The 15,964-nt window shown below is 42.8% G+C and overlaps 1 protein-coding gene across 1 annotated transcript in view; it reads left to right on the top strand.

Annotated features, from left to right (window-relative positions):
* Window positions 1–10,139, top strand: part of LOC311107818 (ankyrin repeat domain-containing protein 50-like) — a 36,157-nt gene extending 26,018 nt beyond the window's left edge. The window contains exons 3-4 of the mRNA XM_084150375.1: window positions 5,850–9,394; window positions 9,929–10,139. Of these exons, the coding sequence (XP_084006501.1) occupies window positions 5,850–9,391 (3,542 nt within the window). The 3' untranslated portion in view covers window positions 9,392–9,394; window positions 9,929–10,139. The remainder of the gene's footprint in view (window positions 1–5,849; window positions 9,395–9,928) is intronic.
* The last annotated feature ends 5,825 nt before the right edge of the window (window positions 10,140–15,964 follow it).

Here is a 15,964-nt window from a genome sequence, read left to right on the forward strand (position 1 = left end):
CTAATAAAACATGATTGGCATCCAAGACTGGACACATTACTCTGTGCAGGAGAGCAGAAAATCATGAGGATGGGTCAAAAAGGGCGGAAGATAGTCTAGCGGTTAAGAGCATTGGGCCAGTAACTGAAAGGTCGCTGGTGCGAATCCCCGAGCCGACTAGGTGAAAAATCTGTTGATGTGCCCTTGAGCAAGGCACTTAACCGTAATTGCTCCTGTAAGTCACTCTACATAAGCGCGTCTGCTAAATGACAATAAAAAAATACAAAATATGTAAATGAGGTTATTAAGAGTTCAATCATGGCAAGATGTAACCAAAACAATACTGTTCTTTCTGGTAACAATTTTTTTACTGGTTATGTCATGTGGTCAGGAAAAGTGTCTGGCCCTAGTTGTGAAACATGGTAGTATCTCCATAAATGTAATGCAGGCTTTCAAAATGTAATCTGGAGAAAAAGGCTAGTCATTGGTGCAGCTGCATGCAATAAGGAGGCTTCATGTCACAGAGAAACCCAGCTGTAGATATAGTGACCCGTTGTATGAATTCATCTCATACCACTATCCTGTAGTTCGCTTCATTCAAAGTATCTGGATTACAGCGTTTAATTATCTCCCCTAATCAGTCTGTAGGCTCTACAGTGTTTCACATAAATCATCCTTGATGGTGTGATGCGATTTCATACAGGTGGCTTGATAGGACCATTAGATTGTAGACTAATACTAGGCTGTACTAAAGGGCCTTACGTGTATACCTATCAGTGTGCCCCAGTCCATTCAGTTACCACAACAGGTCTAACTGGAAGGTCTCCTCTCGCGTTTGAAATTCAGGAGAGGACACGTTCGGACAAGACCCTTTCATGCTTGTGCCGCCAGGATTACGCTCTGCAAATTCATTGTTTTAATGTTTATGTAGTCGTTTTCCAGTGGCACGTTTAATGCTGCTTCTCATGTCAGGATACCGCGTAAGGACAAAAATGGCACAGAAATAATTTACATAGTTCTGTTTCTCCCAACAAATAAACCTGACTACATTTACAGTTTGCGTTTCTTACTTCTTTTAAATGAGACTTAATATGAGACTTATTCTCATAAATACCAACTTCCATCTATATTTCGTTTCTCAATAACAAATAGACTATGGCATCTTTCCACAGTTTACTAACGTTTATCTAATGTAATCAATGTTGGAGCGTGCAGCAAACATTTTTCAAAATGAAAAGGCAACTGGAGCTTTTTTAAGACTTATTTGTCTACAGATGGTTTGAGCAGAGTCTCGTCCCACATACTTGTGTTTGGGAGGCTGCCGTGTTCAGTTTTGGAGCTAAGAACTCTGCAGCTGTTGGACAGCCATTTGTCGAGTGGGGGTTTACGGCAGGCTAGAGGAGAAGAGCTAGGGTTTCTGTTTACCTTTTGGATCTTATGACTTAAGATGGTGGCTCGCGAAGAACGTGACAAATTTGAGACGCAGTCGGTCAGAACCAGGTCCATGGGTCAAAACCTGTAACCACATCCCACTCCAAACACACATACACACACACACACACACACACACACACACACACACCCTACCTCATTTGTCATCTGAAAACAGTTCCTCGTTGTGCATAGGGCTGTCTCTCTCGTGGCTAATATACAGTTCTGTAACGAGCAGCAGCTAGCTCAGAGGCCTGTACTCAGAGCTGCATCCCTTGCCTGATAAATGTGTCAGTTGTTGGTTGGTTAGCGGTCCCTCTCTATTCAGACCCCTGCCATCCATGCTCGTACTGTTGCACCCCCCCAGTTAGAATTGACTGTGGTCCAGTTGACCTGGAAAAGTGTAAAGGCCTGGCATCATGTCCTTGCCTGCAGTTAAAAGAAAACACGCTTCTTGGAAGGCCTGTGCAACATGAGTCATGCAGACTTCTGATAGCAGTTAATTGTGTAGCTAGTGACTACATCTGCTACTGCAATGAGCCGAAGTTGTTGCCTCAAGTTCCTCTTGTGCTCATCTGTGCCACACGAGGAGAACAGTGATATTGCCATGACTGCACAGCAGTTTCAGGCCATATGAAGTGATGTCTGTGATGACTCAAGTGGAAATTTTAGGTCAGCTTCCTCCATTTATAGTAATTTAATGAAAAGGCCTCTGGTGTGTTCAGACTGTAGGCCCATGCTTGTTCATTTCTCTCTTTTCCTTTCTCTGGGCCTCGGGAAATGTTTTTAAAGGTTTTTTTGGGATAATGCTCTATTTCAAGATGGCTGTGGTTAACTTGCTGTCTCTCTTTTCCTCCCCTTGAGTTTTCCACATCACCAGTGTTCATAATGTACATATGAACTACTATGTAGGAACTGGGGGAGGACACTAATCTCAAAACAGTAGGAGAGAAGGAGTGTATTTGTTGTCTAGAGAAATAAAAATAACTGCTACAATTTGCCATGCAGCGCAGTCTGATTCACTGATATTCTGATGGCGGGTTACACACATCTAAATCAAACATTAAGACAACCTTTGAAAGACAACATGCTGAGGCAAAGTCTCCCGGCTGGCTAAAATAGACTTTTAGGTAATCTGTCCTAGATATCGTTCAGTCCACCCTCTTAATGGCCTCTTCCTCCTATCGGCCAGTGGGTTTCCTGTCTCCGCAGAAGGGTTCCCGGATGCTTAGTGGAGAATGAGGCTGAGGTGGAGCAGGAGGCCACAGGTCATGGGAGAGGCAGCGGAAAATACTCTGTTGCTAAAAACATTGACTGACACACAGAGGCTTTGGATCATTGGGTTCTAAGTAATATTATGATGATCCTACTGTACTCTGTTATGAGTGACGACATTATGTAGGACAGATTAGCTGCATTGTTTTTTGTCGTTTCCGTTAAAGCATGGAATGGTAATGTACCACAGATAACCATCTGTTATCACAGTGTTTGTATTAATTAGGAATGGAATTTTATCATGTCGAACATTGTTAGCCATAACTTGTATGAAACATTGTTTATATTCCTCAAGGATTGGTTTTTATCGTATCTGTATGAGTACTGCCAGTTTCATGTATCGAAAGCTACAATGGCAATGATTAGAGGGGTGTGCCTCATTTCGCTACAGGTGTGGCTCCATTGCCTCTGTGTGGGATAAGATTTCATAGTCTTCTTTCTGCATAGAATTATTAATGGAGGGAACAACGCCACAGGCTTTGCGACAGTGTGTGATACTTGTACACAGAGAAACGTTGATTATGTAATCAAAGCAACCCAGTTTGTAGTATTAATGGCACTGATTGATTCTGAGCATGTAAATTGTGTCTAAATGTTGTCATTAGTCTCTGTCTAGAACCCTCTCAGATCCCTACTTTGGAAAGCTTGTTTTATTTATCATGTGGGTGTGTTTAAGGTACCTACATTTAAATAACCCGGTTACCCTAACCCAGACAGCAGGAAATGAGCCCATGTCTTCAGGAAACATTTAGAAGCGGCTTGTTTTTGATGATCTAGACAATTAGATAAAACAAAGGAATGTAACACCCGTTTCCCACAGCAGGAGGCTAGTTTAGAATCGAGAAATATGTCATTGAACGAGTTGCTGTCAAGTCTCTTGTTTCCCCTCTGCCCCAGAAGGTCTGAGACCATGGGAACAGTAAATACATCTATGCGTAAATGCTTCCCCTGCCCTTGGGTGTGTAGCCTGAGCTGACTGCTTCAACATGGAGAAAGTTCCCCCTACATGTCTGTTAGCAGTCTGGCATGGAGCTATTTTCCACTATCTGGGAAAGGATTGCTACTACACATTAGTGGGGTCATTAATTAAAACCCATGGTGATTTATTTATAAAGGTCTTGTCTGTGTATGTAGTCTGTTAATGAGTGAAGCAATAGTGTTGTCTTATGGCCATTGGTGTACTATGAAATGGAAATCGCTCTTCCAGGGGTTACCTGCTTTGTGGCTTTTCTCTCAAATATATTACAGTACAGGTCTCAATGCATGTTTCTATGGTATGTGAGGAGAGGTCATTTAATGAATTAGTTGGGCCCTGAGCTTTAATGAATTAGTTGGGCCCTGAGCTTTAATGAATTAGTTGAGCCCTGAGCTTTAAGGATGTTGATATGTACTGTATAAGAAAGTCTTTCTTGCATACTTTATTTTCCAAAACTACTAACATTGAACAAAAATATAAATGCAACATATAAAGTGTTGGTCCCATGTTTCATGAGCTGAAATAAAAGATCCAAGAAATGTTCTATACACACAAAAATCGTATTTCTTTCAAATTTTGTGCACAAATTTGTTTACATCCCTGTTAGTGAGCATTTCTCCATTGCCAAGATAATCCATCCACCTGACAGGTGTGGCATATCAAGAAGCTGGTTAAACAGCATGATCATGACACAGGTGTACCTTGTGCTGGGGAAAATAAAAGGCCACTCTAAAATGTGCAGTTTTGTCACACAACACAATGCCACAGATGTCTCAAGTTTTGAGTGAGCATACAATTGGCATGCTGACTGCAGGAATGTCCACCAGAGCTGTTGCCAGATTATTTCATGTTCATTTCTCTACCATAAGGCACCTCCAACATTGTTTTAGATAATTTGGTAGTACGTCCAACCGGCATCACAACCGCAGACCACTTGTATGGCGTTGTGTGGGCGAGAGGTTTGCTGATGTCAACATTGTGAACAGAGTGCCCCATGGTGGCGATGGGGTTATGGTATGGGCAGGCATAAGCTACGGACAACGAACACAATGGCAATTTGAATTCATAGAGATACCGTGACAAGATCCTGAAGCCCATCGTCGTGCCATTCTTCCACTGCTATCACCTCATGTTTCAGCATGATAATGCACAGCCCCATGTCGCAAGGATCTGTGCACAATTCCTGGAAGCTGAAAATGTCCCAGTTCTTCCATGGCCTGCAAACTCACCAGACATGTCACCCATTGAGCATGTTTGGGATGCTCTGGATCAACGTGTACAACAGCGTGTTCCAGTTCCCGCCAATATCCAGCAACTTTGCACAGCTATTAAAGAGGACTGGGACAACATTCCACAGGCCACAATCAACTCTATGCGAAGGAGATGTGTCGCGCTGCATGAGGCAAATGATGGTCACACCAGATACTGACTGGTTTTCTGATCCACGCCCCTACCTTTTTTAAAGGTATCTGTGACCAACAGATGCATATCTGTATTCCCAGTCATGTGAAATCCATAGATTAGGGCCTAATGAACTTATTTCAATTGACTGATTTCCTTAAATGAACTGTAAGTCAGTAAAATCGTTGAAATTGTTGCATGTTGCGTTTATATTTTTGTTCAGTATATTTTGCAATCATATCGATATATCTTTAGTTAAATGTATTGGAATGATAAAGTATTGTGTTTTCTTAGGAGAATCAAAGGCCCTCTGCATCAAGTACCCTTTTATAGCATCAATTACAGCGGCTTTGTTTTCCATAGTCCTTCACAAAAGATCTGCCATACTGATGCTGAACTCTTACTGATTACTCAGCCAGAGACCAGGGTCATGCTCTCAATTCCTTTTGAAAGGTTTTATTTCAACAACATGGCTTTACCACTAATTAGTCTGTGCCTTAGGAAATTAAAGGTTGGTGTAATAGAATTCTCCAAAGGTAAAATATCCATATTCTGGTCAGACCTCTATCTGAGAATTTAGGGTCACCATGGGAAAATGTATTAGTTATCTTCATATGAGTGCTGAAATTCAGTGGAAAGACTAATTATACCCTCTTTGTATTACTCTGATATACTGTAACACTGCCATATTAATATTGGAAATGTGTGGAAAGAAGTTGGAGTGGAAATGTATGTTTAATATATTGCTTTTGATGTGGTAAACTAAGTAATTTTTTCTATTTTCTAGGATTCCGTAAAATCAGCCTGGATGACCTTCGCAAAGCCTACATCGTCAAGGACGTGCAGCAGTACATCCTCCACAGGCTCGACCAGGAGGAGGCCCTTCGCCAGCACCTTACCAAGGAGACGGCCGAGATGCTCAACCAGTTGCACATCAAAAGCAGCGGCTGCTTCCTCTACCTGGAGCGCGTGCTGGATGGGGTGGTGGAGAACTTCATCATGCTGCGAGAGATCCGCGACATCCCCGGCACGCTCAATGGCCTCTACTTGTGGCTCTGCCAAAGGCTGTTTGTCCGGAAGCAGTTTGCCAAAGTCCAGCCCATCCTCAATGTGATCCTCGCAACTTGCAGGCCGCTTACTCTCAAGGAGCTTTACTATGCTGTCTGGACCAAAAACATGGCTCTCACCATGGAGGACTTTCAGAAGAAGATGGACATCCTCTCCAAGTTGTTGGTCGATGGCCTCAGAAGTACTAAGATCCTCTTTCACTACAGTTTTGCAGAGTGGCTCCTGGATGTTAAGCATTGTACCCAAAAGTACTTGTGTAATGAAGCAGAGGGACATAGAATGATGGCAATGAGTTACACTTGCAGGGCCAAGCAGCTCAAACCACTGGAGGTGCAGGAGTTTGCCCTGCATCTGATCAAATCCAACCTGCAGATAGAGACTTTCAACCTGGCTCTTTGGATGGTGTGGAATGGCACACCCACTAAAGACTCTCTTTCCACCTCTATACCTAAAGAGCAGGAGGTACTGCAGCTTCTGGTCAAAGCTGGAGCTCACGTCAACAACGAGGACGACCATGCCTCTTGCATAGTGCAGCAGGCACTGGAGAGAGAGGATTCGATTCGGACATTGCTAGACAATGGGGCCTCTGTGAACCAATGTGACTCTAGTGGGAGAACTTTGCTGGCCAATGCTGCGTACAGTGGAAACCTGGACGTGGTGAACTTTCTCATATCCAGAAGAGCCAACATGGAGCTGGAGGACAACCATGGACAAACTGCAGTTACTCTTGCTGCAAGACAAGGGCACACGAAGGTGGTCAACTGCCTCATTGGCTGTGAGGCAAACATCAATCACACAGACCATGATGGGTGGACCGCCCTTAGGTCTGCAGCCTGGGGAGGGCATTCGGAGGTGGTGTCTGCTCTCCTCTACGCTGGTGCCAAAGTTGACTGTGCTGATGCCGACAGCAGAACTGCCTTGAGAGCCGCAGCTTGGGGAGGCCATGAAGACATCGTGCTGAACCTCCTCCAACACGGGGCAGAAGTCAACAAAGCAGACAATGAAGGAAGGACAGCTCTCATTGCAGCGGCATACATGGGGCACAGAGAAATTGTAGAGCACCTCTTGGAACATGGGGCAGAGGTGAACCATGAAGATGTGGACGGAAGGACAGCCCTCTCAGTTGCAGCTCTCTGTGTGCCTGCCAGTAAAGGCCATGCCTCTGTCGTAAGCCTCCTCATTGACAGGGGTGCAGAGGTCGACCACTGCGACAAAGACTGCATGACACCCCTCCTCGTGGCTGCCTATGAAGGACATGTGGACGTAGTTGATCTGCTGCTGGAAGGTGGAGCTGATGTGGATCACACTGACAACAATGGCCGAACGCCTCTTCTTGCAGCAGCATCCATGGGCCATGCCTCCGTTGTCAATACCCTGCTTTTCTGGGGTGCAGCTGTAGACAGCATTGACAGTGAAGGAAGAACTGTTCTGAGCATAGCATCTGCTCAAGGGAACGTAGAGGTGGTCCGAACTCTGCTGGACAGAGGGCTGGATGAAAATCACAGAGATGACTCAGGCTGGACCCCACTGCACATGGCCTCATTCGAGGGTCACCGGCAAGTATGCGATGCCCTCATTGAGCAAGGTGCCCGATGCACAGAGGTGGATAACGATGGTCGAATACCCCTGATATTGTCTGCGCAAGAGGGCCACTATGACTGTGTCCACATTCTTCTGGAAAACAAGTCTTGCATCGACCAGAGAGGTTACGATGGGAGGAATTCTCTCAGGGTGGCTGCACTGGAAGGCCACAGGGATATTGTTGAACTGTTGCTGAGTCATGGTGCTGATATAGATTATAAAGACGCAGACGGACGCCCAACATTATACATATTGGCACTTGAGAATCAGCTAGCAATGGCAGAGTACTTCCTGGAAAATGTGGCAAATGTGGAAGTCAGCGACACAGAGGGAAGGACAGCCCTCCACGTGTCCTGCTGGCAAGGGCATGTAGAAATGGTCAGGATGCTGATCAACTATCATGCCGACGTGAACTCTTGTGACAACGAGAAGCGATCCGCCCTCCAGTCAGCAGCTTGGCAAGGCCACGCAAAGGTTGTGCAGTTCTTGATTGACAATGGCACTCACGTGGATCATACATGTAATCAGGGGGCAACAGCGCTTGGCATTGCTGCCCAAGAGGGGCACAGAGATGTAGTGCAGATCCTTCTAGAGCATGGCGCTGACCCCAACCACGCAGACCAGTTTGGACGCACAGCCATGCGAGTGGCTGCAAAAGGGGGGCATTCAATGATAATTAAACTTCTTGAGAAGTATGGGGCCTCAAGTCTTAATGGCTGTAGTCCTTCACCAGTACACACAATGGAACAGAAAACCCCACTCTCTGTATCTGGGAAAATGCAGTCCCTCACAATCAAATCCAACAGCTCTGGCAGCACGGGAGCTGGAGATATGCAGTCATCTGGACGTGGTTTACAGAACGGTCCTCTCCACGCCTTCAGCTCCCCTTCGGAATCTCCTGACTCTACCGTGGACAGACAGAAGTCGTCTCTCTCAAATAATTCCCTCAAAAGTTCTAAGAACTCCTCACTGAGAACCACCTCGTCCACAGCGACTGCACAGACTGTGCCGATAGATAGTTTCCACGGAATGACCTTCACAGAGCAAATCCAGCAACACTCTCTTCCTCGCAGTCGTAGCCGACAATCCATCGTGTCACCTTCCTCCACCACCAAGTCCATTGGACATCAGCCGGGGTCTCCATCAAGTGAATTTGACTGGGCTCAGGTTAAGCCAGGTCTCAAGTCGACCAAAGGGACTAAGACCAGAAATGACACATCCAACAGCAAAGGGGGGTCCGGAGACAAGAAAAGGCTCAAGAGCATTGGCTCAACCCAGAGTCAGGTGTTAGAATATGAGATGACCCAGTTTGATAAGAGGATTGCGCTCAACAAGCCTGTAGCGAACATTGCGGTGAAGGATCCTCATTGTAAGATTATGGTTGGTGGCTCCACCCAGCCAGAAGGGGGGCTAACCCAAGAGCAGTTATTCATCCAACAGCAGAGCATTGCAGAGAAGAAGCGAAATGGCATTATGACCAACCCCAACTACCATCTTCAGGGCAATCAGGTTTTCCTCGGGAGGGTTTCTGTCCATAGGACTGTACAGAATAGAGGACACCAGGATGTGCTGGAGAACTACCCTATAGGGGAGACTGAATTAAGCCTTAAACAAGTCCTGAAACTGCAGATAGAAGGATCTGACCCTGGGTTTAATTACAAAAAGGAGACACCGTTATAGCTGGTAAGTGTTCAAACTAATCTGATGTAATGCTTTTTTCTAAGCATTAAACACCGACTAGAGTTCTTCTTGTGTTCAACAGTTGTTTTATTAATTATATAATGTTATGATGAGTTTCTAGGGTATCAAGTGATTACATATAATAAGTAGATCAATTCTGACGTGCTTTATTTTCAGTACGATTTCAAATGGTTTCATTACATCTTGAAGATAGAAGTACAAGTTAAGAACATGCAGGGATGGGATGTAGGCTGAAGATCAGAATCCCTGTATACTATTATACATGTCTGTGTATTACTTGTATGATTGATAGCCACGTTGTTGATACAGTATGTTGTTATTAAAATACAATCTAATGACTCACTCACCACTACTGGAAACACTGTATGGAAATTTCCAGTCAATATTTTATTATCGTTAGTAGAACTTAAACTTTAACATGACTGATGCATTTCAAAGAATGCCCTTTTCTGGCCAAGAAGACTACTATGTTTTCCAACTCAGCACTAACCCAAATCATTTCCATTACCGTTTCAGATGTCTTGAATGCCATTCGTCATGCAGACATCGGAGGGAATGTGCCAAAGCAACTATTTTCATCTGAAAACCTAGGGAAGAATGTTGATCGCTGCACAAGGCTTACATGAACTGATACTTCAATGTGCCTATATCTGTTACAGCCTTGTCAATGTAATCATGCACACTATCATTTAATTTAATGTATTGATATTTAATATGCAGTGTATGCACTTTTTAAAAAGAGAAAATGACAAACATGCATTTGTTCAGCCTCCCCTTTATGCTCTGTGTTTCAAACTAATTGTTCAAAATAATCATATATTGTTTTTGTGTTTGTTTTATATATGTGTTGTTTTGTCTTGCAATCATACACACCAACAGCAATTTACAGCTGAGTACATTGTCACATCTGATCAGAGGACATCAAGATAAATCGATGACATGGGATAATGTTACGCGCATTGATACTCTGTCTTTCTGAAGACCCCAAATAATCGGTGTTAACCTTGTTCAATGTGCTAAACATACACTATACTATATATACAAAAGTATGTGGACACCCCTTCAAATGAGTGGATTTGCCTATTTCAGCCACACCGTTGCTGACGGGTATAAAATTGAGCACACAGCCATGCAATCTCAATAGACAAACATTGTCAGTAGAATGGCCTTACTGAAGAGCTCAGTGACTTTCAATGTGGCACGGTTATAGGATGCCACCTTTCCAACAAGTCAGTTTGTCAAATTTCTGCCCTGCTAGAGCTTCCCCGGTCAACTGTAAGTGCTGTTATTGTGAAGTGGAAACGTATAGGAGTAAGAACGGCTCAGTTGCGAAGTGGTAGGCCACACAAGCTCAGAGAACGGGAACACCGAGTGCTGAAGCATGTAAAAATCGTCTCTCCTCGGTTGCAACACTCACTACCGAGTTCCAAACTGCCTCTGGAAGCAACGTCGGGAGCTTAATGAAATGGGTTTCCATGGCTGACCAGCCACACACAAGCCTAAGATCACCATGTGCAATGCCAATCGTTGGTTGGAGTGGTGTAAAGCTCGCCGCCATTGGACTCTGGAGCCGTGGAAACGCGTTCTTTGCAGTGATGAATCACGCTTCCCCATCTGGCAATACGACGGACGAATCTGGGTTTGGCGGATGCCAGGAGAACGCTACCTGCCCCAATGCATAGTGCCAACTGTAAAGTTTGGTGAAGGAGGAATAATGGTCTGGGGCTGTTTTTCATGATTCGGGCTAGGCCCCTTAGTTCCAGTGAAGGGAAATCTTAATGCTACAGCATACAATGACATTCTAGACAATTCTGTGCTTCCAACTTTGTGGCAACAGTTTGAGGAAGGCCCTTTCCTGTTTCAGCATGACAATCTCCCCGTGCACAAATTGAGGTCCATACAGAAATGGTTGGTCAAGATCGGTGTGGATAAACTTGACTGGCCTGCACAGAGCCCTGACCTCAACCCCATCGAACACCTTTGGGATTAATTGGAACACCGACTACATGCCAGGCCTAATCGTCCATCAGTAGTGCCCGACCTCACTAATGCTTGGGACTGAATGGAAGCAAGTCCCCGGAGCAATGTTCCAACATCTATTGGAAAGCCTTCCCAGAAGAGTGGAGGCTGTTATAGCAGCAAAAGGGAGGACCAACTCCATATAAATGCCCATGATTTTGGAATGAGATGCTCGACGAGCAAGTGTCCACATACTTTTGGTAATGTAGACTATGTTGTGTGTAATATGATAATAGTTAAGGCAATTTACTATACAAGTATAATCAAGCATATTTATTTTGGAAAAAGTCACTTTCATTTGTATTGTAAGCTCTATCATGGTGCTGTGTTCAAAAGTTTCCTGCAGTTATTTTGGACTCCATTTTGGTCGTCTTGATACTATTTTGTTTGCTATGTGTATGGTAGGACTACAGATACAGTACCTAAGGGGGAGAGTTTTTTGAAAACATTAAACCAATGTGATTTCATTTTGTCCCCGTGGGACTTTTCATTTGTTTTTGTGTGCATTTAAATTGATTAAAATAACCATTAGTATACTGTCAACTACAGAGTTTGGTGCTAAATGCAAATGTCTCAAGCTTAAGCCGTGATGAATGCATTCGTTGACAGAAGTCTATATATAACCTGCAATGCAAGAAACTAAATTCAAGCTTTGTTTCCCCTATTGTAGTGTGGCTATGTTTTGATAATTGCAGTTTATTTTGGGGCAAGACACAAAAAAGGCTTACAGTTCACTTGTCACGACTTCACTGAGTAGTAGACTTCAATAATATTATGTTTTTTAAGCATTGTTTGAAATGTATACTTGTCAAGCCAAAGTTGAAACAGCTTTTTCTTCTTCTCCGAGCGGCTGCATATCAGTTATCCCTCTAGCTCCAATGGCGAGGGAGGGGGAGGGTCTTGGAGATGGTGCTTTCGGATTGGAAACATCTGTTTCTCATGGGCTATGTTGTGCTGTGTGCGCATTTGCGTGTCATATTTTTTGCAGGCTTTTCACAATGTTAACAGTGAGCAATTTTGTTCCAAGAGAAAAAAAGCGGAAAGCTGTCGCATGCACAAACACAAACACATGCGGTATAAACCCAAGTCAAAGCCCTCCGCTCTACAGTACAGCTTGAAGGTGTGCTATGAAGGTATAAAGCAAGGTCTCATTCTAGGATCAATTCTGGACAGTATTCAAACTTGTTTCGCCATCTGTCAAACTGTCATTATTTGTCTTGCCTGTGTCTGTAATATTGTTTCGAATTTACTCTAAACAATTAGATTGTAAATAGCTTAACATGTACATTGAACTTTTCATTTAAAAAATGTATTTCCTGTACTCTATTAAGCAGAATTTTCTGATGTATATTAAAGTGCTTAATAAACATATTTGCTTTACTGCTGGAAAATTACAGATTCTCTATTGTTACATTATTGTAATTTAATTATCACAACATTCTCAATTTCTCCTTTTAACCACTGTACCAGACACTTAACAGAAATGCATACTATGCTATGTCTGTTCCCTGTTGGCTAACCTTACATGTCGAAGGCCATTACATGCATCCCTAAGCATTGAGCAACCATTTCTTTTTTTGTCAAATAATTGCCTGTTTTGGCATTGTTGCCTTCCTTAATGCTTTGAATCTCATGAGGCCTACATATACACACAGATTGACATGATTACTGTATCCACTCGAAGTATGTCACCTTCTGGGATAGTCATTTCCCAATTAACCTTGTGTCAATTGTGTTATCTATTAATAATACATGGCTTTCTACTGTTTACTTCGGCAAAGACACGTAGGTCAGCTATATGATGCAACATACAAAGGTAATCTGTCTATTACTGACAAATTGACACTGAAATTGATCCAACTCCCATTTTTCTCCAAAGTGGATATCTGACTCAAATTAAAGATTGCATTGCAACCGTAATTATTTATAGCCAACTTATCTGAGCATAGATGAAGTCAAATAAAGGCCTGATTCAGTAGCCCCCAGCGGGGTGGACATTTGGTCGGAATCCAGAAGGTAGATATAGAATAGGGTCTGATTTTCCTGTTATTAAAGCTACATAACCACAGGCTACACTGTCAATCTTTCCCCACCGTGCAGTTGATGGTGGAGGGTCTAACCAGGACACTGCATGCATCGCAGCACTTGGATCAAACTGATGTGGAATAGAGGGCTGTGCCAAGCTACATCACAGCTCTGCTTCACTCAGTTCACCACATAGGAATTGATGCATGAGCTGTGCCAAGCTACATCACAGCTCTGGTTCACTCAGTTCACATCATAGGAAGAGATGCATGAGGTCTGATCACAGGGATTGTATCATTTGTTACAATGGCGATTAACTGTTTAATCTAATTCCAAATAAATAAAAAAGTGTTTAAATTATGCTTGATTTTGAAGCAGATTGAAGCAAACATTTGTAATTAAAACATAGTTATTAGGAGTTTATTTGTATAGGTTTGCGATTATGATGATTATATCTCTTTTCTAATATCATGCAGTAAATAACTTCGATCGTTGCACACTTTTCATCCAGCCATTGATTGAACAGGAAAAGTGTGTTATTTTGTGGTTTTGAATATACAAATATAATTGCTATATGTTTTGTTGTTGTGGGTTGAGGGGGTGGAGTAGTGCTTTCGCTAAAGTTTTCAGGCTGTTTTGTAATACAGAAATGAGCACATCAAAATAAAGGGATGGCTCTATTGACTTCAGAGCTTCCAACTACAAACAAGGGGGACATGGTCTTTGATATCTCTACCCTGCCATATAGACCAGTAATAAATAAGCTCTGTTGTAGGCCCTCACATAAAGAATGTGTTAAGGGGATTCAACCAGGGTAATAATGAGCAAACCAGCTGGTGATGACATCATCATGCACTGTAAAAAGGAGTGTCCATGGTTGGGTCTTTCTCTTGGACTCTGCCAGTGACCACATCGGTTTCTCCTCCTTTTGGATCCACACAATACAACCTCTGAACAGAGCGCAATTGTTTTCCGTAGACCAATTCCAAGTAATATTGCAGTCAAATGACTTGGTAATGGACGGATCTGGCATGTTCATGAGTGATCTTTAGACATGATGATGGGACAATATGCTGCTGTGGTGTTTCAAAACAAGTGCAATTAGTGGATGAGCTGGATTGGAGTAAGGACGTATACATCCTGTCAGCCCAGACAGAATCCTTTTCAAATGTTAATTACTGTTATAGGAAATGGGAGTCCGCAAAAGCATAGTTAAATACTCCAGTGAAATGCATCAATGTAGGAGCTGGTGAGGAGCAGTAAATTAGGGGCCATGAAGAAATCTCTCAATGGGAAATATAAGTCCACTCATCCATTTATTTTATGACAAAAGTGCCGTGAGTCATAACCCTTTATTGGTCTGGTTTTCAAATTAAAATCGTCAGAGGTTGCCATTGCTAGGCTTTTCTTAATAACCATAAATTGTGGAAAAAATATTTTGAATTTTGCTGAACGTTCCTGCAATGAGATGATAATTCACTAGAGGAAAAGGTTATGATTTGCGCATGCTGGATGGAGATTTATTATGTTGCAGATGGAGGCGGCAAATGAACTTCAGAGCAGCATTAAATACATGCCCTGCTGCATATCTCATTACCTTGGGAGCTGGTGCTGCACTCTCCTGAATTATAAGTTGGTGAAAGGGAACATTTCTCTTCATATGAGGCAACGTTTTAAGGCAGAGGACGTGACCGAAAAGATACTAAAAGAAGACGTTATATGGCCATTTGTTAAGACTGCAATCATAAAAGCAAAGTGGAAAGTAGACTTGTGTTCTAAGATGATACCCTTCAAAGGAATGAATGAATGGGCCCTCATGAGTAACAAAGTACAAAATAAACTATTGTCAAAGACTTGTAAGATGTGTTTTTCACTTGCTGCCCTCCTTTTTGAACAAAGGTAGCGTCAAACCAAATATTGATATACAATGCTAAAAACATGGCTTGTTCAATAAAGGTAGCTTGCTATATGACTATACTTTGAAGGCAGGTGACTCAAGACAGATAATGCTAATATTTCACATAAAATAATAACAGAATATGCATATTCCGTATGCCTTTGTTGCTTAAGGTTACCTAATCCCTATGATTTATCAAAGGACGTGGATAAAAAGCCTTAAAGGACTCTCCAAAGAAAACCTGTTCTCTTTGATGCTGAAAGCGATGGCCCAATATGCACACAGGTGTCCTAGTTTCACTGTAGTCTGAATACCCCTCATGACTGAACATCCATATCTGGCATTTCTTCACAACAGTTTTAGAATGTATAGTCACTGAGGAGACAGTCATTTTGAAAGGCTGGCCTTTAGTATGTGAATAGCCCATATACAGTACCATTGTACCACACAGACGTCATTACTCATTACAGATGAAGCCAAGGAAAATAAACAGCATTGCATTACAGCCTAAACATCCCAGTGGCCAAGATAGAGGACTACATTTAACTGCTGTTCGCAGCATTTGATACTGTAGCTTGTGATATCTTCTCTTTTTCATGTCTGGGGGACAC

This window comes from Coregonus lavaretus (genome assembly GCF_964263955.1).
Source record: "Coregonus lavaretus genome assembly, chromosome: 32".
NCBI lineage: Eukaryota > Metazoa > Chordata > Actinopteri > Salmoniformes > Salmonidae > Coregonus > Coregonus lavaretus.